Consider the following 20,550-nt stretch of genomic DNA (forward strand, 5'->3'; position numbering starts at 1 on the left):
CGGGGGGAGACCTGGAGGGGCCGGTGACGGGTCCTGGTAACCCCACTGGCTGCGGCCCCCCCACCGCGGATGCAAACCTGCCCCTGCAGCCCGGGAGCAGAGACCATCTCAGACCCCCCCCCCCCAACTCTCACCTGCCTCAGCTCCCCTCGGCTGCCTCTTCCCCCTGGCCTGATCCCAGCAGCTTGGGCTGAGCCAGCCCCCCAGTGTCACCCCGCCGCCCTGCACGGGATTGGGGTGCGGGGGTGCGGGCGCATCCTCTTTCAGCCCGTGCTCACGGCTCCTGCCCACCCTGCAGTGGGGAAGCAGGGTCCAGGCCCAAGGAGACCCAGGCCAAAAGCTAGAGTGGGGCCGGGGCAAGGAACGACCTTTCTGCCCCCTCCCACACACCCTGCCAGCTCCCAGCAGGTAGGAGAGGCCTGGGACCATGTCAGGTCACCTAGTTCAGTCAGGAGTAATTACCAAGCCCAGCCGCACCCAGCTCATCTAACCTGTTCCTAAAAACCCGCGCTGACCCCAATTCCAGCACCTGACAAACGGGTTTGTAAAAACCGCCTGTGCCCCACATTCCACAACCTCCCAGCCAGCCCTAGGTCACTTGTTCCCTTGTTTTACTCCACCCACACCGGCCCTTCCGCAACCTCCAGCCTTCCACGGCGCCAGCACCCTGCTCCCAGGGAGCTCGGGCTGTCCCGCGCCAGGTTAGGAAGGGCCTGTAGGGCAGAGGCCGCTGGGCCAGGCAGGCCGACGGGACAGGAGGCAGCCCCACGTGTACAACTTTATTTGGTTTCTTGTATAAGTGTCAGTGCAGCTCCAAGCACCTGCAGAGAAGACCCCTGCAGCTGGTCCCAGCATGCGTCCCGAGGTAAAAAAGTGCCTCCCCCATGCACCCCACCCTCCCCCCACCATCCCAGAGGGGAGAGCCGCAGCGCGGCATGCAGCATTCAAGCAAAGGCAGCGGCTGGCAAGGGGGGCAAGGGAGAGGCTGCCAGAGCCAGGATGGGGGGGGGGCGTGTTAAGTGCTCCTTGCAGCCCTCCGGCCAGGGCCACGCTCCCGCACGGCCGCTCCCAGAGCAGCACCATGGGAAGAGCCAGGCCCACGGCTCCGGCCAGAGCTGGGAAAACCAGGGAGGGTCAGGCTTTATGGGAAGAGGCGGCAGCCTGGCCTGCTTCCCCCCCACCCTTCGCTGCAGCCAGGTTTGCATAGCATGGGCAGGGGGGCAGGACTGAGTTGGGCTCCAGCCCACAAGCTCCCTGCCCCAGCCAGCCCGTGAGCCAAGCTGGCCAGCCAGCGAACGTTCCCTGAGTGCAGGGCCCACGTGAGACCCGGGCAGGTCAGGGGAGGCACATTCAGCTTCCTGGTACTGGGAGCCAGTCCGCCACCGGCCCTCAGGCTGCAGCACAGGAGGCAGGACCCGGCTCAGGCCCTGCCGGGTGGTTAATACAACGCCTGCATGGACACACACATGGCCCCCTCAGCTTGCACCAGCCTGTGCAATAGGCAGAAAGGACTTGGCCCCAGGCCACGGCCCCAGGCCACAGCCCCAGGCCACGCCAGCCCTCTGCACAAGCACCGGGCCGCACGCCGCCTCAGTCTAAAGCAGGCAGTGTCCATGTTCAACAGGGTGAGGCCAACAGCAGTCCCTCCTCCTCCCCAGAGTCCCGTGCAGCCGTCCGCGTGTGGCCTCAGCGTGTGCTCTCTCCCACTGCCGCCTGGCCGCGAGCAGCAGCTGCTGGGGAGGAGCCGGGCCCCGCCCCGCCCCGCCCGAAAGGCCTGCCCCGCTGGCTGCAAGTTCCCTGGGGGGCTCCGGCGGGGCAGCTCTCAGAGGATGCTCTCCTTGCAGACCCCGCTGAGGCTGTGCGGGCGGCGGCGCTCCAGCCGGCGGGCAGAGAGCAGGCGGCGCAGCGAGGAAGTGGAGCTCAGGTCCCCGCAGCTCTGCAAGTGAATCCCTTCAGGCAGCCCCGGCTCCACTGCCCACCACGGGCTCCGCGGCACCTGGCAACAAGGGCAGGGGTGAGGCCAGCAGGGCCCGGCCTGCGCCAGGGCCCCTCCAGCCTGGAACTGCAGCAGGACTGGCCCTTCCCAGAGCTGCAGCCCAACAGGCCCCAGGAAAGGCTGGAGCCTGGTTTCTCCCCGGCTGCTGCACCTCTGGCTGGGAGCTGGCCGGCGGGCCCAGGCCACAAGAACGCATCTGAGACAAGCCCTCCCCCCCCGCTCCCCCCCCCCCCCCCCCCCCCCCCCGGCAGGACAGCCCCAGCCAGTGCTGGGATGTGAAGGGGCTGCCTGTGTCTGCAGCTCTGGAGAGCCCAGCAGGCCGCCCTCCTGCCGCCAGGGGCTGGGCAGAGCCAGGAGAGCCCACGGAGCAAGGCTGGCTGCGGGCAAGGAGTCAGCTGGCTCTGGGGATGACTAGACTTGCCAGATTTCAGAAAAAATACCGAACAAAAACACCAAAAAACTCACATGCCAGGAAAAAGTTTGTTGAGGAAAAAAAAAAAAAAAGGTGTATCCCTTTAAAAACTACGTGGTGAGGCTTTTTGGCCCTAACAAGCTGCCGGCAGCCGCCCGCCACCCTGCCTGTCTGCGCGGGGCTGGACAGCTCCCCGGTGAGCCCTAGGGTTGTCAGGCTGCCTCCGTATCGAGCTGGACAGCCGGAGAGTTTCACCTCCTGGCCGGGAAAAACAATCAGAAAGTCCCGGACATTTTAGGTGCCTGGTATTTTCTGAATTTCTTTTACCGGACAGGAGGCGAAAAGAACCGACTGTCCAGTTCAATACCGGACACCTGGCAACCCTCGCGGTGACTCCGCGCGAGCAGCCTGCAACCCAGCTGGCGCACAACTCCCGGGAGGGATTCCCAGCGCACTGGCCTCAGGGAGCCGGCCGGGGAATCAGAGCTCTCAAAGACAGCCGGGGCTCAGGCCTGGCACAGAGCTGGGGCCTAGCATCCTGCTGGGGCCGGTGCATGGCCACGACCCTGAGCTAAGAGCATGGTCAAGCGGGAGCTGAGGAACGGCCGCGCCAGGGGCCTGGGGCCGCTGACAGACTGGCGCTGGGCCGACAAGCCGCGCTGGCAGAGCCCCTGGGAGGCAGCCCCTCACCCCCCAACCTGGGAGCAGGGATGGGTCACGGGCCCCTTTTTACAAGTGGGAGCAAGTCGATGGACCAGGGGCTGCGGAGCCACATCTGGGCCCTACACATCTCCCTGATGAGGGCTGTTCCCCCCCCCCCCCCACAAGTAGCTCAGGCAGGAGCTGATGGGGAAAGAGGGAGTCCCACAGCACCTCCGGCCCAGCCCCACAAGGAGCAAGGGACCCCCGGGATGGGACGGCAGCTGAGTGCGCTGGAGAACGCGCAGAAGGGTCACGCTCCTCTCGTGAGCTCGCTGCCGGGCCCCCAGCCGGGCCGGGATAAGCCAGGCAAATAGCCCCGGTACCATCGCCCAGCAAGAAGGGACCTGGGAAGGGCAGGCGCCAGGCAGGCTGAGCTAGGCGCAAGTGGGCCTGGGAATGCCTGGAGGGGACAACCCAGGCCTGGGCGCAGGGGGATGGGCGGCATGGCCAACCGGGGCCCTCACCTGCTTGTGGCCCTGAGAGCTGTGCCCAGCCATCTCCGCTCCGGGCGCCAGGCCGCGCTTGGATCTCTGCAGGAACCTGGCCACCAGCCCCCGGGTGCCCCGACAAGCCTTCAGGTCCCCCAGGGACCGCGTCGCCGCCTTCGACAGCCGCTGCGTCACCTTCTTGGGCGCCAGCAGTTTGGGCTTCCTGGCGGAGCTGGCCCGCAGCAGCGGGGGCGAGTCGCAGGGCAGGAGCTGGAGCAGGCAGGCGTCAGAGCACAACCCTGCAAGGAGACACAGGGAACGTGGTGGGGAGGGGGGAAGCGCAGGCCCGGCAGGGCACCGGGGCTGGGGTCAGGGCGGTCATGCGCCCCGTGCTGGGGGGATCTTCTGACAGCTAGCCTCTCCCGGCTGGGGGCGCTCCAGGAACCGGAGCTGCTGGCTCCTGGCCAGCGTGCTCCAGGATGCTGCCAGGCACGCCCAGTAAAGGGGTCACTCCGCCCCCCAGGCCGCGGGTCGGACACTGGCCCCAAGCCTGCCCCCCCAGCAGCCTCTGCCCTGACCTGTGTCTGCAGAGGAATTGGAGGCATCGTCCTCCAACACTTTGGTGTAGAGCAGATCGCGCAAGTCAGCTGGAAGGAGGAAGCAAGCGGGAAATCCTCAGGCTCTGCTCTCCTCCCCCACGTCCCGCCACGCGGCCAGGCAGTAAGCCACTGGCACCCGCTCCCCTGCCCTCGCACGGGCACTGCGCACGAGTGTGCCATCGCACGCCCCAGCCCCTGCACGGGCCGCGTGCACAAGTCCTCCAGCACGAGCTGCAGATAGGCCCCTGCAGCAACCCCACCGCCAGGGAACCGCACCCACAGCCTGCTGACCGGCAACACCCTTGGTGGGGGTGGCATGGCCCATCCCCCGCCTGAGAGACCAGCCCTCCCCCCCCCCCCGCACACCAGCCCTGCCCCCCGCCTGTTCCCACCTACCGGGATCGCTGGCAAGAGCAACACCGGGGTCGCTGTGCGAGCGCACGAGCGGGCGGGGGCTCAGGCCCTGGGCCGGGCACAGCAGGCAGGACGTCTCGCTGTTGCGGCGCTGCCGGCGGGCCGCGCACAGGGACCCGGGGGAGCGGCTGCCCCGGTGCCCCGGCCCCGAGCTCCTGCCCCTGAGCCGCACCTCAGGGAAGCAGGGCCCGGCGCAGCGCGCCAGCCCTTCCAGCCGATTGCAGCTGTGGGTCCCGGCCCCGCCCGCCTCCCGGAGCCCCTCGTAGCTGGTGCCCGGGGTGGAGCAGGAGTAGGAGCGCTCGCCCCGCCCGCGGGGCCGGGGCAGCTCCTCGAAGGGGCCCCGCAGGCCCAGCGGGGGGCTGTGGGGGTGGTGGCCGCACTGCACGCAGTCCACGCTCAGGCAGTAGTCCGCCCGGCTGCGCTGGATGGAGCGGAAGAGCACGTAGTCCACCGAGCGCATGGAGCCCTGCAGCTCCAGCAGGCAGGAGTCCTCCGAGGGGCTGCTGTCGCCGGGGATGTCGATGATCTCGGACATGACCAGGGAGCCGCTGTCCATGGACACTGCAAGGCACAGGGGGCAGGATGCACAGGGCCGCCGGGAGGGACTGGAGCCCGCCCCGCCCCGCCCCGGTCCGGCTCACAGGCACGGGACTCCCAGCGCCCCTCTGCCGAGCACAGGCCACTAGCCTCCCACCCGGCCACAGGCTGCCCCCGACCCCCAGGCCCTGCCTCCGGCTGCTGCCCAGGGACCCGTTACCTTCCCCGCTGAGCACGATGGAGGGGACGCGGTCACAGGTGCAGCCGTGCGACGGATCCGTGAGCTGCGAATCAAACAGCGTGGCCTGCAGGGAGGGCACAAACACGTCGCTGGCAGCAATGCACACGAGGCTGTTCGCTGCACTAGGCGTGTCCCTCCGCACGGCGCCCGCGCCCTGCCCCCGCAGCGCCCCCTGCTGGGAAAGGCCAGGGCTGGAGTGGCTGGGAGCTCTCCCCCAGCCAGCGCCCCCTGCTGGGAAAGGCCAGGGCTGGAGTGGCTGGGAGCTCTCCCCCAGCCAGCACCCCCTATAGCACCCCCTGCTGGGAGAGGCCAGGGCTGGAGTGGCTGGGAGCTCTCCCCCAGCCAGCTCCCCCCATAGCACCCCCTGCTGGGAGAGGCCAGGGCTGGAGTAGCTGGGAGCAACCCCCAGGCAGCACCCCACAGCGCCCCCTGCTGGGAGAGGCCAGGGCTGGAGTAGCTGGGAGCTCCCCCCAGGCAGCACCCCCCATAGCACCCCCTGCTGGGAGAGGCCAGGGCTGGAGTGGCTGGGAGCTCTCCCCCAGCCAGCTCCCCCCATAGCACCCCCTGCTGGGAGCGGCCAGGGCTGGAGTAGCTGGGAGCTCTCTCCAGCCAGCGCCCCCTGCTGGAAGAGGCCAGGGCCCACGGGGGCAGCCGTGGTAAGCCAGCGCAATAGGTGCTGCAGCCGGCTGGCCCCAGGAAGTTGGAGGCAGGGTGGGTGCCCCCATCACGCTCACTCCGGTCAGCCCCAGGCTGAGGAGAGCGCCGCTCACGCCCTGGGCCTCAGTGGCTGGCTCACTGCGACTGTCCCTAGAGCCCGTTCCGGCTCCTCCATCTCCTCGCCCAGCCCTGGCGTCTCCCTCACCCTCCCCTTTGCCGATGGAGGGGGCTGGGCAGGTGCCAGCCCCACCTCCCCGAGCAACCTGCAGTTCTGGGCCTGGCCAGGCCAAGCGCCCCGGGCTCCTTACCTGGCTGGCGGCCCGGAGTCCCATGACAGTCTCGTAGGAGGGGGGGAAGTCGGTGGGGTAGAGAGGCACCGGGCTGTCCATGGAGCCGTTGTAGGTGATGCTGCGGGGCCACATGGCAAAGGGGCGTCGGCCACAACGGGGCGCCCAACTCCCGCACAAGCAGCAAAGGGGGGGTCCGGGCTGAACTCTACCCGAGGCTGCGACTGCACCCCCCAGCCCTGCCCTGGCCTCCCCCTTCCTATCTCACCTTGGGTCGCTCACTCCCCACAGCCTCACGCGCCTCTGTCTCCCCCCCCCCCCCGGCTCCCTCTCACTGCCTCCCCCAAGTGTCCACGGACCCCATGGGTCCCTCCGCCCACAGCTCCGCGAGGGGCTTCCCTTCCGTGGCTCAGGGCCCCCCCGGCGCTGCACTCCCCTCTGGGGCAGGGGTACCTCTGGGCGTCGGTCTCCGAGCTGCAGGTGTACTCCGGCGGATAGTACGGGGGAGGCGGAACCGGGGGCACAAACTCCTCGAAGTCCATCATGTTCTGCAGGAAGGGGTCTGGGGGCGACGTGCACTCCAGGGTCACCGAACTGGAGCGCTGCGGGGCCAGCTGCAGGGAGAGGGGCGTGAGGGGGAACCTGCCAGCGCCCAGGATAGGCGCCTTGGGGGGCACGCAGCACCCCTGCTGTTGGCTCCGCTCGCCCAGAGAGGTGTCAGGGGAGCAGCACCCCCGCTCCCAGGCCCTGCACACTGCAAGAGCGTGTCCCTCTGCGGGCAGGCAAAATCTGGGGGCCAGCAGGAGGAGGGGATGCCCCCTCCAGGTTCTGCCCAGCATCCCAAGGGAGTGCCCTTGCCCCTCCTACGCCCAGCCCCTGGGAGAGGAGCCATGGTCCAGGCGAGGGCTCACCACGTGGATAATGTCCAGGGAGAAGATCTGGATGCAGCACATGACGGCCGAGAACGTGCAGACCACGGTGGAGAAGATGGTCAGGCCGCAGACGCTGAACAGAAGGTCCTGGGGCAGGGAGAGGGAGTGAGCCCAAGATGCTGTGAGTGTGGGCAGGCTCTGGGCGGGGGTGTGACGTAGTGGGGGTAACTTGCTAAGGCTGTGACGACCTCTGATGTCTGGTCATTATGCAAAGGGGGCTCCAAACCTGTCTGACCAGCCACCCCCCATGGGGAGAAACAAAGGAAGGTGGGATGCCGCCCCTGGCTGGGGGGCAGGGCTGGAGGAGAGTTAGTTAGTTTTCTGTCTGGGAGCATGGAGGAAGCAGCATCAGCAACAGGCTGGGGGGTTTAGAAGCCGGACCCCCCACCCCATATCAAGGGGGGGCTGAGGCATCCTAGGCCTGTCCTGTAACCTGGTGACATCTGTGCTGTGCTGTATCCTGGAGAGGCAATAAACTCCCTCTGTTCTACCGGCTGGGGGAGTCTGTTCGTGCCCTTTCGGGGGTGCAGGAGGCAGGGGACCCCAACGGGCCATCACAGGGGGGCAGGAGACCCCCAGACACCAAGCTGCCCGGCCCATGCCAAGCAGAGGGAGGACCCCCAGAGCGCCCCGCGGCACAGCCACCCGCTCACCTTCAGAGCCAGGCGGACGCTCCGGCAGTCGGGGTTGGGGAACATGGTCAGCGTCTCGCCCTGCCTGCTGCAGGAGGGGCCCAAGGACGGGTGCTCGGCGCGGGCCTGGCAGCAGATGCAAGCGTCCTTCTCCTGGATGGAGAGGAGAGACCCCGGTGAGGGATTTCCACACCCCCAGGCCCGGACACCTGCCGCTCCCCCACCGGCCCCACCAGCAGCAGGCAGGCAGGCTGGGCTGTGCGGGGAGAGCCAGCCAGCGGGTCCCTTCTGCAAGCACCAGCCTAATGGGGCTGGGATACCGGCCCTGCCCCATCTAACCCAGCGGCAGGGTCCCCGAAAGGGCCGGCCTTACCCGAGTGCAGGCCTCCAAGGACTTGACCAGCTGGGCGTTCTGGCAGGAGAGGATGGAGCCGGCCAGGCTCAGCATGACGCCCAGCACGGACAGCAGCGTGAAGGTGGTGACCTGCAGCCAGGGCAGAGAGGCTGTGAGCTGGGCGGGAGAGCGAGGAGCCGGGGCCAGGGGCTGGGTGAGGGGCAGGGCCAGGGCGGGCGCCCGCAGCCCGACAGAGACACCTACCACCAGGGTGAAGGGCCGTTTCCAGGAGACGATGCCGATGAGCCCGGACAGCGCCAGCTGGGGACAGAAGGGCAGCCATTACTGAGGGAAGGGCAGGAGAGGAGGGAGGCCCGAGACCTGCCCGCAGGCCGCCCTCCCGCCTCCGCGCCCCCAAAGGCGGCTCCGAGGGAGGAGGTGCTGGGTCAGCCTCTGGAGCGGGGCCCACGCTGGACAGCAGGGCCAAGGCAGCTGAACGCCTCTTTGCCGCCAGCCTGAGGAAAGCGCTGATTCAGGGCTCTCTGGAGAGCCGGGGCCTCCAGGCGGCCGAGCCGGCCAGCAGGGCCACGGCTAGGCAGCTTCCAGCAAGGGGCCAGGCCCTTGGGGCAGGAGAGGTTCAAAGTGAGCTGGGGGAGGGGGGTGTCAAGCGTCTGGGACACGGAGCAGGGATCCAGGAGTTGCTCCGGGCCTCTTCCAGCTCCCCTAGGCCTGCAGCCCCGTGGGTCGTGGGGGGGCAATAGGGCCCGGGTGGGGGGAGGGGCTGGAGCTGATGGCCCGGGACAGTCATGGGCTGGTCTGGAGGGAATTCAGCAACAAGTCAGCTCAGGAGGATTTGCCAAATTCACAGCCTGGCGGCACCTGTCCTGGCGCCCTGGACCGGGGGAGCAGAGAGGTGGGGGAGGGGAACACCGTGCTTTGAAAGCCCTGCCCGCCAGCACACGGCAGCAGCCCCGCATCTCCCCCCAGCAGCTGGCTCCCGCCCGACTCCCCAGAAAGGCCAGCAGCAGCCCTGGAGACTCACCAGGAAGCCGGCCCAGGAGGGGCAGGAGTGCCGGACCTTGGCGGAGGGCGTGATGGTCGCGGCCACCAGGCTGAAGGTGGTGACGAGGATGCCCAGGAGGACCTGAATGAAGCCCAGCACCAGCAGGATCTGCAGCCAGGCCCTTTGCACGCGGAGCTGGGTGAGGCTGCGGGAGGAGCGGCCAGTCAGGGAACGGCTGGAGTCGCTGGGAGATGGCATGACTCGGTTCCAGGTCGGTGATAGATGGAGGCCTGGCCCCCGGAGGGGTGAGGAGGAGCCTGGTGCAGACCCCAGAACCGACGCTAAAGGGAGCAACCGTCAGGACCTGGGGCTGGCCAGTCTGCCCAGAGCCGCAGCCGGCACCGGCACCGCTTGGTTTTCTGGCAGGTATCGGTGCAGTTTTGTGCCCTGCTGCTCTCAGCTGGCCACGTGCTGCTTCCTCCACCCCAGGAGTGGGGGTTCTGGGTCAGGGCTCTGCTCTGTGACTCCCGGGTTCGCTTTGGCAAGGCCGGTCTAGATCCAACGCCTCTCGCTGCCCGGGTATCTCGGCATCCTGCCCTGAGGAGAACATCCGGCCCGGCGCTCCTCAGCGGATGCGGGACCGCGTCCCAGAGGCTGGCCGTCCCGCTGCCGTCTCCAGGGGCGGCTCCAGGGACTGCACGGAGCGGAGGCTGGAGGCGCCAGGGTTACAGCTGCAGGGGAAGGTTTTGCTCCATGAAGACACAGAGATTGGGGGGGAGCTGTCTCCTCCCGGCCAGGCCCCGGCTCCAGAAGGCAACCCCACAAAAGGGCAGCAGCCAGGCCCGAAGGGTCTCGTCCACCGTCCCAGCGGGGTTTGGGAGCATCCTCCAACCCAGCTGCCTGGGGCGCACGGGGCTGCCGGTCGCCTCTCCCAGCGCGGGGCTCTCAGGCAGTAAATATACCCAGCTCCAGAGGCTGCCCCAGAAGGTCTCAGCAGGCAACTTCTGCTATCTGCAGCAGGCTGTAGGGCAGCTCTCGCCCCAGCTCAGAGCTCCAGGCGGCCACCCCTGCTCCACGCCCGCAGGCTTGGGGCGAAGCGGGATCACGGGGCTCCCACGCTGGGATGGGGAGGCACCCCCTGAGCCCTGCAGCAGCCCCACAGGAGAGGCAGGAATCCTGCCAGGTAGGGCCCAGCAGGGACTCAATTAAGGGGTCTCCTTAAAAGCCAGGGGGAGGAGGGCGAGGCCTGCGCCCAGCAGCTGCCGGCCACAGGTCGCCCCTCTCCGGGGGGTTGCAGGTCACGTCCCCGGCAGGCGGCGAGCAAAGGAATGAGCGGCCAAGAGCCCACGCAGAGTCCGGAGCGGAGCGGGGAGGGGCGGGCAGGAGCCGGGGCAGTTCGGGGGGAGGGGGCTGCGCGTGGCTGGGGCAGTGCGGAGGGGGGGGGACTGCGCGTGGCTGGGGCGGGGCGGGGCGGGCCGCAGGGGGGGGGGGGGCTGCGCGTGGCTGGGGCGGGGCGGGGCGGGCAGGAGCGGGGGGGGGGGCTGCGCGTGGCTGGGGCGGGGCGGGGGGGGGGGGGCGGGGCGGGGCGGGCCGGAGGAGGGGGGGGGGGGGGGGGGCTGGGGGCGGGGGCAGGGGGCGGTGGCTGGGGGTGGGGGGGGGGCTCTACCCCAGCTGTGGCCGGTGCGGGACGCCGGGGAAGAAGGGGCGGCGCTGCCCGCGGGAGGCTCCGGGGCGGCTCCGACGCTGCCTGGCGCTGTCCCGCGGATGCATCGCTCCGGGATGCTCTGCCCGGGGCGGCTGCAGCTGCTGGGGGGGAGGGGCGGGGCGCCCCGCCGCGCTGCACCTTGGGACTTGTAGTCTGGGCGAGGGAGGGAGGGCGCGCCAGCTGTGCGCCACGTGACCCGGCTGGACCCAGCCCCCGCCAGCGTCAGACTGGCCCAGCTGGACCCGGCCCCTGCTGGGGCGCCCCGCTGGGGGGCCCGCTGCACCCTCTCCCCTCCCCTGTGAGCGCTCAGCCCCCGCTCTCCCCCTCACTGCCCCCCACCCCGCCTGGGCACGGGACAGATGCTGGGGGGGGGGGGGGTATTTCACGCGGAGGGGGGCCGGATGCCTGAGAACATCTGCTGCTTCTGCCATTAAACCCTTCCTCCTCCACTTGCAGCCATGACCCCAGCAGCTCCCCTGGGGTGCCCCAGCCTAATGGAAACAGCCAGCACTCAGAGCTAGCCCCAGCAGCAGCACAACAGGCAGGGAGGCTGTTCAATGCCCCCCCCCCCACCCCCACAGACTCTCAAGGGTAGCAGGCAGGGCAGCCTGTAGCCCCGCCTACCCGCCTTTCCCCCCCCCCCAAGAGAGAGGCAGACGGAGCAAGGCTGCCAAGAAAGGGCAAACTGGATCCCATTTCCCCCTACCCTCCCATGGTGGGTCTGGGATAGGACACCCCCAGCACCCCTCATAGCCACTTAGCCCCTGCCCATAGCCTGTAGGTTGAGGCCCTGCTCCCGGTCAGAGGACACACAGGCAGCCCCACACACAGCCCTGGAGAGCGAGAAGTTAAATTTTATTTTTTTTTAAATAAAATCAAAGCTGGATTTGCATTTGGCACAGAAAAAAAATCCACCAAAGCTCAGGGTCAGGTCAGTTGTGAATTACAGCCGGGGAAGTCTGACAGCCATCGCTCTGCCTCTTGCATGCCCTGACACACAGGACCATAGGCACCAAGCCCCCCCCAAAGAAAATCTATCCCTGCATAGCCTGCCCTCTTACAGCTACCAGAGGTGGAGTTTAACATGCAGAGAAACCAGCAAGGACAGGGGCCAGCCTACTGCACTGCAGGGAATCCCAGCTGTAGTGCTAGACTGGATCAACTAACCCTAGATCCCCTCCCCCGCAGCTGTCTGTCCACACCTCTTCAAAACCCACCACTGATCCTGACTCCTCCACCTGCTGGGGAAGCCAAGTCCAGAACTCAGCCACCCCCCCTCCAGTTTGGTTAGCAAAAACATTAGTATCTAGGCTCCTTGGCTGCCCCTGCAGTTCTGGACCCCCCCCCCCTCCCCTGGACAGAGGGAGGCCTGAGCTGCCCCCTTTCTCTCCTGGAATCTAGGTGAGTCCTGCCCCTGCCCGGGGGGTGGGAGGGAGGAGAAAACCATTCCAGCTGGCAGAGGAGCCTGGCATGAGGGCACCAGGGCGCCACGAGAAAGGTAAAAGCTGCTTCAAGCCAACCCAGCTCAGCTCCCAGGGCCAGAAGGAAGAGAGCATCCACTTTGTCCAGATGCCAGCGTGCCGTGGGCTCCACCCCCACCTCCACCTCCCTCGCCCTGGTTTGGCTTCAAGGCAGCCTGGGATGTGCTGCTTCCCCCAGCAGGAGGCACCTTCTATAGGGGTGATGCCTGTAGAGGCGGGGAACAGGAGCTGGGAGAAAGCCAGTGGAAGAGATCAGGGTGCCTCGTGAAGCTGTGGGGAGGGGAGGAGAACCACTAGGGGAAGGACGGAGCTGAGAATTAGGAGCAGCATCCCCTCCTGCTGCTGCCACGAGCACTGAAGAATCCTACAGAGGATCATGCTGCACCGGCCAAGCCAGGGTTCTCCGTGTCCCCCCTCCTCTGGGGAGGACCTAGGAAGCCAGGGCTGCATGCTCACTCTGCAAGGTGCCCGCCAACAGTGCCAGGCCTGGCTCCGAGCTCGCTGGTACCCCTGGGAAGGCAGCAACGACCCCTGGAGCTGCAGCTCACCAGGACGCCAAGGCCAGTGCTGGCCCACGGCAGTAACCACAGCAGAGGATGGGCGGCTACAGGGCAGGCGCTGGAGAGGCCCGCTACCCTTCACTGCATACAGGCTGGGTGGTGGCCCGCAAGCTGCTCCCCCCTTCCGAGCAATCACCCTGGGCTGGAGGCCAGCCAGCCTCATGCCTAGGAGACCACAGCTACAGCCCGTGAAGGCGGAGTGTCCTCAGCAGGGAGCAAACTCCCAGTGCAGAGGCAGCCCAGAGAGAAGCCCAGAGCTGGTGCTGCCCAGGTGTGGACGAGGGGCACTGAGGCACCAGCCAGGGACTACGACATGCACAATTCAGCCCTCCCTAGCAGCCAGTGCTGGACAGAGGGGGGCTGCCCCTTCCTGAGCACCAGGGAACCGTCTCCCCCAGCCCGAGCAGCCCCCAGCCGCGAGGGAGGAGGCTAGAGCAGCCGTGTATTTGGCGTCCAGCCAAGCTGGGAGGAGCAGCCTCTGATTGGACACTGCAGACACAAAGGGACCCAATGAAAGTGCAGCTTGGTTTCCTTTCCTTTTTTTTAAAAAAAAAAAAGCCCATGTGAGAGGCGGGGCCAGGGGCTGGGCCCGCCCCTACTGCGCCTGGAAGGCACTGCCGGCAGCCCCCGCCGCGGCATTGGCCGCTGCCGTGCGCACTGCCTGGTTTGAGAAGACACCTGCAGCAAACTCCTCCTGAGCCTTCTGGAAGCTGGCCCCCGTCCGGCGGTACAGGGAGTGGATCTAAGAGAGAAGGCCTGGGTAAGGGGGCTGCGCTCGGGCCCAGCCCCACGATGGGCCCTGACGGAGCCACCCAGAGGAGGTCCCTAGCTACAGGGCAATCCCCCAGACCTGGGGCAGTCTGCCGGGCCCTGCAGGACCCACGGGGCTCCAGTCCATGGGGCAGCCAGCCCTGTGCTCCGCAGGGGGCAGGAACACCCTGCCTGATTCCCCCCCTATCCTCCCGACTCTGCTCACCCTCTTGAGCATGAAGATCCCCAGCACGGCCACCACTGTGAAGAACACGGCCACCAGGAGCATGATGGCAGCCGCAGCCTGGTTGCTCCTCAGCACCGTCAGACTCGCTATCCAGCCGCTGCAACGAGAGCGCGAGCGTGAGCGTGGGCTGCCTAGGTGTGCCCACTCCAGCCCCTGCCCGTCACAGCGGGAGCACCCCGCGAGCCTGCCCCACGGCCGCTCCCACTGGGACAGGCCAGCCGGCAGCCTGGCCTTGGCCAGAGAGAGGAGCCAGCGGCCCCGAGCCTGGCTCCTACCTGAACCCTGAGCCCGGGATGCCGATGGCCTGCAGCACGTACACGACGTCCTGGACGAAGAAGATGAAAAAGAAGACAAAGAAGTTGAACGAGCTGTCGCTCCTGAGGGAGAGAGAGAGACACAGGCAGGGTGCATTAGGCTGGAGTGTGGGCTCCGGGGTGGGGCTGGAGCTTTGTGCAGAGGGCTCTGGTGGGGGGGGGGGTGTCAGGCTGGGGCAGGAGGGGCTGATCTCCAGCAGCTTCCTGTCAGTGGTGCAGCAGGGGGGCTAAGGCAGCTTCCTGCCTCTCCTGGCACCGCAGGCCGTGCTGCGCCCAGATGCAGCCGGCAGCAGGTTCCCAGCCAGGGGGAGCGCGGAGCTAGCGCTCAGGGCAGGGCAGTGCACGGAGCCCTGTGCCCACCCCCAGAGCCAGGCGTGGTGTCGGCCACTCCTGGGGCGCAGCGCAGTCTGCAATGCCAGGACGGGCAGGGAGCTGCCTCAATCCCCCCCACACTGTTCCCCTGATCCTCCTGCAGCATCTGACCCACCACCCAGGACTGCCCCATCATTTGAAAACCCCTGGGGCAGAGCAACCCCGTCGTAAGGGGAGATGCTCCAGCAGGGCCAGGGAACACAGGCCTCACAGGCAACAGCCAGGCTGGCTGCTTTACCCCCCACGGAGCCACACAAGTCAGTCACCCCCAGCTTCAACACTTGACCCTGGAGCCAGAAATGGGGGGGAGGTCAGTGTTCCCTCTAATTTTTCCATCCGTGCGCAGAATAAATTTTGTTCTGTGCACCGAGGCATGTGCTGATGTGCACCACCAGTAGACACACCTGCTGTGGGTGCTCTGCTAAGCAGCTGGGCACAGGCTGCTCCTCCCTAAGTCCCAAAGGCAGCCGTGGCAGGGCAGCTCGAGTCGCCCCCAGCAGAACAGGGGCCAGCGTGGCGATCTGGCACATCCTTTTCTCCTATTGGGGCTAGCGGCAGGGCACTGCCCAGAAGCCCTCGGGACAACATGGAAGAGTCTGAGGAGTCACCAGCGCTCACAGAAAGCCCTCCCCTCCCCGAGACACAGCCCATCACATCAGCCATGTCCCAAAAGCAGACAGCATGGTCCAAGCAGCAGAGGAGGCTGGCGTGTCCCAGAGAGCAAGACTCCCAGCAGGGACGCACCTGAAGGCTTTGTACATTGGCCTGTACCAGCACAGGAAGGAGCAGGGCGTGAAGAGGAGAACCCAGAGGATTGAGAGGCCGAAGCCCGAGCCAGCTGTGGAATCCACGCAGAACCAGGCCAGCGAGGCCAAGAAGTTCAGGAAGAGAGTCACAGTGCTGGCTAAGAGAAACAGCAGGTTAGGCAGCCCCTCAGCCCACCCCAGCAGCAAGATCCACTCCATAGACAGCAGGCTCCGCCCCCAGCCCACCCCCTACAGGCTCTGCCCCTCCCTCAACAGCAGCAGGCTCCGCCCCCAACCCCACTCCCTACAGGCTCCACCCCTCCCCCAAAGGCAGCAGGCTCCACCCCCAGCCCCACCTAGAGGGATATTCGCCACCCTCCCATGTCCGCAGCATGCTGGGCCCTTCCCTAGCGCTCACCCATCCAGAGGTAGTACATGGAGGAGACTGTTTTCTGGAAGTCGGCGGGGATTTCCACCGAGATGTCCTGGTAGAAGCAGGGCTTCACGGGGCAGAAGGAGGGCAGCGGCGGCCAGTTGTTCTGTCTCACTGCCGAGCAAAGCAGAACGCATGAGGCCGCAGCCGGCCCCAAGAGGGGCCGTTTCCCAGCTGGGAGCCTGGGCCCCCGCGCGGCGCTGGCACTTACCGGCAGCGCTGCCCAATGCGGCGTTCTGCAGTTCCCGCTCCCGCCTGTCCAGCTCCTCCGCCTTGCGGTTCAGCTCCTCCTGCCGCTTCAGCAGCTCAGCAGTGGCTGCCGCCGCGGACGCCTAGCAGGGAGAGGGGACAAGTCAGCGCTCGGGTGCTAGGGGCCAGCTGTTCCCACCCCCTCTGCAAACAGTGACTCAGTCCCCACAGCCTCAGCCGAGACAGCCAGCCAAGCCACTGCCCTCGTCACCTGAGTTCCATAGGAGCCGTAGTTCTTGGACTCCGGGGGGTCTGGCTTCTTGGGGGGCTGCGTGGCAGCGGCCGGCGGCTGGGGCACCTGGGTGGCTGGCGGAGGCTGCGGAGCTCCTGGCTGGGGATGGTAGGGAGGGGGTGGCTAGCGGAGACAGAAGAGAATGATTAGGTATGGACACTGCTCAGTCTGGGGTTTCTATGGAGGAGGCAGGAGGGATGGTCCAGGCCTGGAGTACATGGCACGGGGGCTGTGGGCACTCGAACGCCCAGAGCAGCTCACGAGCAAGAGAGCCAACCTCAGGACAGGCTGTTGAGCAGGGCACCAGCCCCAAAATTCAACCCTTTGACTTCACCAGCCGAGCATCAACTGCCCAGGCTCTGCAACAGCCTGGCCACAGAGCCAGACACTCGCCACCTAGGCAAACCTCCCTGATGGGCCAAACCCCACAATATTCAAACTACTCCCAGTCCCAGAGACCAGCCACTTGCCCCAGCTCAATTGGGCCTCAGATCTCGTACTCAAGACAAGCCGTGCAGTCAGCCCTATAATCAACCGACGATTCATTTGTCTCCTCTGATGAGGTGGGTTTTGCCCACCAAAACTCGTGGTACAATTACTGGCTAGTCTCTAAGGTGCCACGGGACAGATCGTTCATCAGTTACGACAGAAACGAGACCTCCGGAGACGGCGAAAGCAGGTGCACATCCACACACACATGCAAAAAGGCAGGAGAGGTGCTGTAATGTGCAAGCGCTGTGCCCCCAACCCAGGCTTAGCAGCTGCGTACGCCTTGCCTATGCTCAGAAAGCTCGCGCCTCAGTTTCCTAACGGCACAGCAAGACAGTCAGGGATCATTATTGGCTTCCCCCAGAGTTCAAGGTGATGCAAGTCTCCTCTTCACGAGTAGGGGGGTGTAGGGTGGAGGAAGGCATGAGAAAAAAAATGAGTCTGTTCTTTGAGGACATGTCAGAGGGGTAGTAGCCCTGTTAGCCCGTTCCAGCAAAACCAATGAGGAATCCCACAGGTCCGCAAAGATAAATGGATCTGGGCATCAGCTTTGTGGGCTGAAATGGTAAGAAGCCACCATTTTGCATTAATTAACAGGCCTTCCCTGTTTGATGACTTACCCGGTTACAGAGGAGGAGAATGCAAATACTTGATTCCACACCATAGCATGGGGGCACAGATGCGGGGAGATTAAAACCTGCAGTAACTCACACGCGTTCCATACAATCTCAACACCCCCGATCAATGTAAGATCTCCGTTAGCAATGCTCATACAGGCAGGCCAGGAGGCCTGTGCATCTGTCAGCCTTCACGGAGACCTAGGGGACGGGTACATGGTCTGCAAGTAGGACAGCTGGACACCCTAGCAGATCACAAGAAAGCCTGCCTTTCCATGCACACGAGCAAGCCGGCCCAGCACAAGAGGCTGGTGGGGCAGGAGGACCCAGCTCACTGTAACTGAGAAATCCAACGCTGTCCTCCCATCAGGACAAGCACCCAAGACACCCACGTTGGGCGGCTGGTCAGCTCACAAGCCCCAGCTCAGAGCAACAGGCCGCACAGCGGAGTCTGGGACAGACCCAGAAGGAAGCAAACAAGCGTTTCACAGCCAGCCAGACCAAGGCAGAGGACTAAGCCCCGCGGCCGGGCCGGCTGTTCCCCAGCGCACTGGCTCTCAGCTCCCAGAAGCTTCCTTACCCCTCTGTTATCGAAGGGGTTGTACACATCCAGCGTCGCGTAGTCCGTGCTGGGCTGGTGCTGCATCACAGCAGGGTCCTGAAACGGAGCACACGTTTGCAGTCCAATGGCCACACACCGTTCCCACTCACCTGCTGCCCCAGGGTAGGACAGAGCCACCCTGCCAAGTTGCCAGATCTGGCCCGTGGGCCCAGTGGGAGCCTCAGCCCTCTTCCCTGCCCGTCCCACCCCCGCCACACTACTCAGAGCAGCTTTGTGAACACTACCCCCACCCCCCGCACAATCTTGCGGCTCCCAGTGCTGGAGCTGCCTCTTTGCAGGACAAGCTGCCTACAAAGTACCCCTCCCCCCTCACAATCCAAATCTCTGCACTGCCTTTCTGCACTCTTGCCCCAGGTCACAACCCCCTCCTAGACCCTGCACCCCTCCTCCAGGTCAGAATCCTCCCCTGCACCCACGCCCTTTCCCGGACCCTGCACCCCTCCTCCAGGTCAGAATCCTCCCCTGCACCCACGCCCTTTCCCGGACCCTGCACCTCTCCTCTCCAGGTCAGAATCCTCCCCTGCACCCACGCCCTTTCCCGGACCCTGCACCCCTCCTCCAGGTCAGAATCCTCCCCTGCACCCAAGCCCTTTCCTAGACCCTGCACCCCAGTCTCCTGTCCCAAGTCACAATCCCCTCTCTGCACCCACGCTCCCTCCCAGACCCCACACCCCAATCCTGTACCCCAAGCTCCCTCCTGCACCCAGTCTCCATCCCAGACCCTGCATCGCCTTCATCAATACCACGGAAGAGCGTCCTCCCCTGCTCCCATGAAACATGACTGGCCACCCCACGGGACACCTCCGGCCCCACTGCAACTCCCACAGATGTACCCCACCCCACATACTGCAGGCACCGTGATCTCCTCGGCCGAGCCACTCCTCACAGCGGGCTCCCTACCCCCGGCAGCCAGCGCAGCGCCTGAGTTACACTGAGCCCAAGGGGAAGCCGGGAAGCCGGACAGCCCGGCGCTGCACGGATAGCCCCAGGGTGCAGAACGGAGCAAGCCAGAGTACAGAGCGAGCGGGGCCGAGCCCCCAGCACCCCCGAAGGGAGCGGGCTGTGGGAGGCGCCAATGGCACGTCCCCCCCTCTCGAGGGAGAGCAGCGCCCGGCACGGGCTGCCTGCCCACGTCCCCCCGCAGAACTCCCGAAGCAGGGCCCGCCAGCAGCCGGCTCTCGGGACACCGGGCGGAGAGGGGAAGCGGAGCCCAGCCCCGCCTAGGGCACCGTCCTGCTGGCGGCAGGGCCGCGCCGGGAGCCAGGCTGCTCCCCGTCCTGCGCCCTCGCGGGGGCCGCCCGCAGGCAGGGGAGCCCCGCTGCAAGCTTGGTCTGCCCGCGCGGCTCCCGGCCGGGGCAGGGGGGAGACCCCAGCGCCTGGCCTGGGACGGGAAGCGCTGCCGCAGGGAGACTCGGGTGTAACCCCCCCTCCGGCGGCTCTGCCCCCCCCCGCGGCTCTGCCCCCCCCCCCCGCGGCGGCTCTCCCCCCCCCCCCGCGTCTCCCCCCCCCCCGCGGCTCTGCCCCCACCCCCCCGTGTCTCTCCCCCCCCCCCCGGCGGCTCTGCCCCCACCCCCCCGTGTCTCTCCCCCCCCCCCCCGGCGGCTCTGCCCCCCCCCCCCGTGTCTCTCCCCCCCCCCCCGGCGGCTCTGCCCCCACCCCCCCGTGTCTCTCCCCCCCCCCCCGGCGGCTCTGCCCCCACCCCCCCGTGTCTCTCCCCCCCCCTCCCCCCCCCCGGCGGCTCTGCCCCCACCCCCCCGTGTCTCTCCCCCCCCCCCCCGGCGGCTCTGCCCCCACCCCCCCGTGTCTCTCCCCCCCCCCCCCGGCGGCTCTGCCCCCACCCCCCCGTGTCCCCCCCCCCCCTCCCCCCTGCCCCCCCCCCCCCGGCTCCCCCCCGCCCCCACCCCCCCCGCTGCCCCCACCTCTCCGGGTCTCCCCGCCCCAGCCCCGCACCTGGAAGGGGTTGTAGGGCTCCCCCGGGTCGCTGCCCGCGCCGCCCGCCCCGCTGTGGGCCATGCCGGACTCCGGCCGCGCGACCCCAGCCCCAGCAGCTGACCAGCCTGCGCTGCCTCCGCTGGCCCCGCCCAGCCGAGCGCTTATTGGCTACCTCTCGGAGACGTCATGCCGCTGCTCACGTCGCGGGCTGGGAACCTCCGCCGCGGAGGGCGGGGAGCCCGGTCACGCGCGGTGCTTGCCTGTGCGCATGCCCGGGGCTGGGAGCGCTCCGCGCGGCGTGCTGGGAAGTGGAGTTCCTCCGGCCCCTGAGCTCGCACTGACTGATGGGACTTGTCTCTCTGGGCCTTGGCGCGCAGTGCATGCTGGGACGCGTGGGCACCGCCTTGCCCGCAGTGCATGCTGGGACGCGTGGGCACCACATTGCCCGCGGTGCATGCTGGGAGCGTTGGTTGCCATGGTGACACACCCTGCAAGGGGGGGGCCAGGCTGGTGCCATTTTGTCTCCACCCCTTTCAGGGGTCTGCTCCCCACAGGGACACTGGGCCTGGGCCCGCCAGTGCCAGGTCGGAGGGCAAGGCCTGTTTGCCATGAACTCGGGCTGGCAGA

General features: G+C 67.1%; 2 protein-coding genes across 3 annotated transcripts; both read right to left on the reverse strand.

Annotated features, from left to right (window-relative positions):
• Positions 1 to 766: 766 nt before the first annotated feature.
• Positions 767 to 10,996, reverse strand: ENTREP3 (endosomal transmembrane epsin interactor 3). The gene is made up of 13 exons (XM_075907652.2): positions 10,841 to 10,996; positions 9,214 to 9,905; positions 8,436 to 8,492; positions 8,211 to 8,321; positions 7,859 to 7,990; positions 7,185 to 7,292; positions 6,727 to 6,887; positions 6,295 to 6,394; positions 5,309 to 5,393; positions 4,534 to 5,112; positions 4,117 to 4,185; positions 3,575 to 3,837; positions 767 to 1,996 (listed from the first exon to the last, which is right to left on the reverse strand). The coding sequence occupies exons 2-13, from the start codon at positions 9,430 to 9,432 to the stop codon at positions 1,823 to 1,825; spliced, it is 2,058 nt and encodes a 685-aa protein (XP_075763767.1). The 5' UTR covers positions 9,433 to 9,905; positions 10,841 to 10,996; the 3' UTR covers positions 767 to 1,822.
• Positions 10,997 to 13,469: 2,473 nt separating this feature from the next.
• Positions 13,470 to 20,231, reverse strand: SCAMP3 (secretory carrier membrane protein 3). 2 transcript variants are annotated; one of them, XM_075907660.2, is made up of 9 exons: positions 20,096 to 20,231; positions 17,950 to 18,027; positions 16,243 to 16,386; positions 15,994 to 16,114; positions 15,768 to 15,896; positions 15,348 to 15,507; positions 14,193 to 14,294; positions 13,897 to 14,014; positions 13,470 to 13,662 (listed from the first exon to the last, which is right to left on the reverse strand). In XM_075907660.2, exons 2-9 carry the CDS (start codon positions 18,013 to 18,015, stop codon positions 13,516 to 13,518), a joined length of 987 nt encoding a protein of 328 aa, XP_075763775.2. In that variant the 5' UTR covers positions 18,016 to 18,027; positions 20,096 to 20,231; the 3' UTR covers positions 13,470 to 13,515. The 2 variants fall into 2 exon arrangements, with proteins under 2 accessions (XP_075763775.2, XP_075763774.2); XM_075907659.2 differs by lacking the exon at positions 20,096 to 20,231 and adding an exon at positions 19,942 to 20,087.
• Positions 20,232 to 20,550: the final 319 nt, after the last annotated feature.

The sequence above is a fragment of the Pelodiscus sinensis genome, chromosome 22, assembly GCF_052426305.1.
Source record: "Pelodiscus sinensis isolate ZL-2025 chromosome 22, ASM5242630v1, whole genome shotgun sequence".
Taxonomy (NCBI): domain Eukaryota; kingdom Metazoa; phylum Chordata; order Testudines; family Trionychidae; genus Pelodiscus; species Pelodiscus sinensis.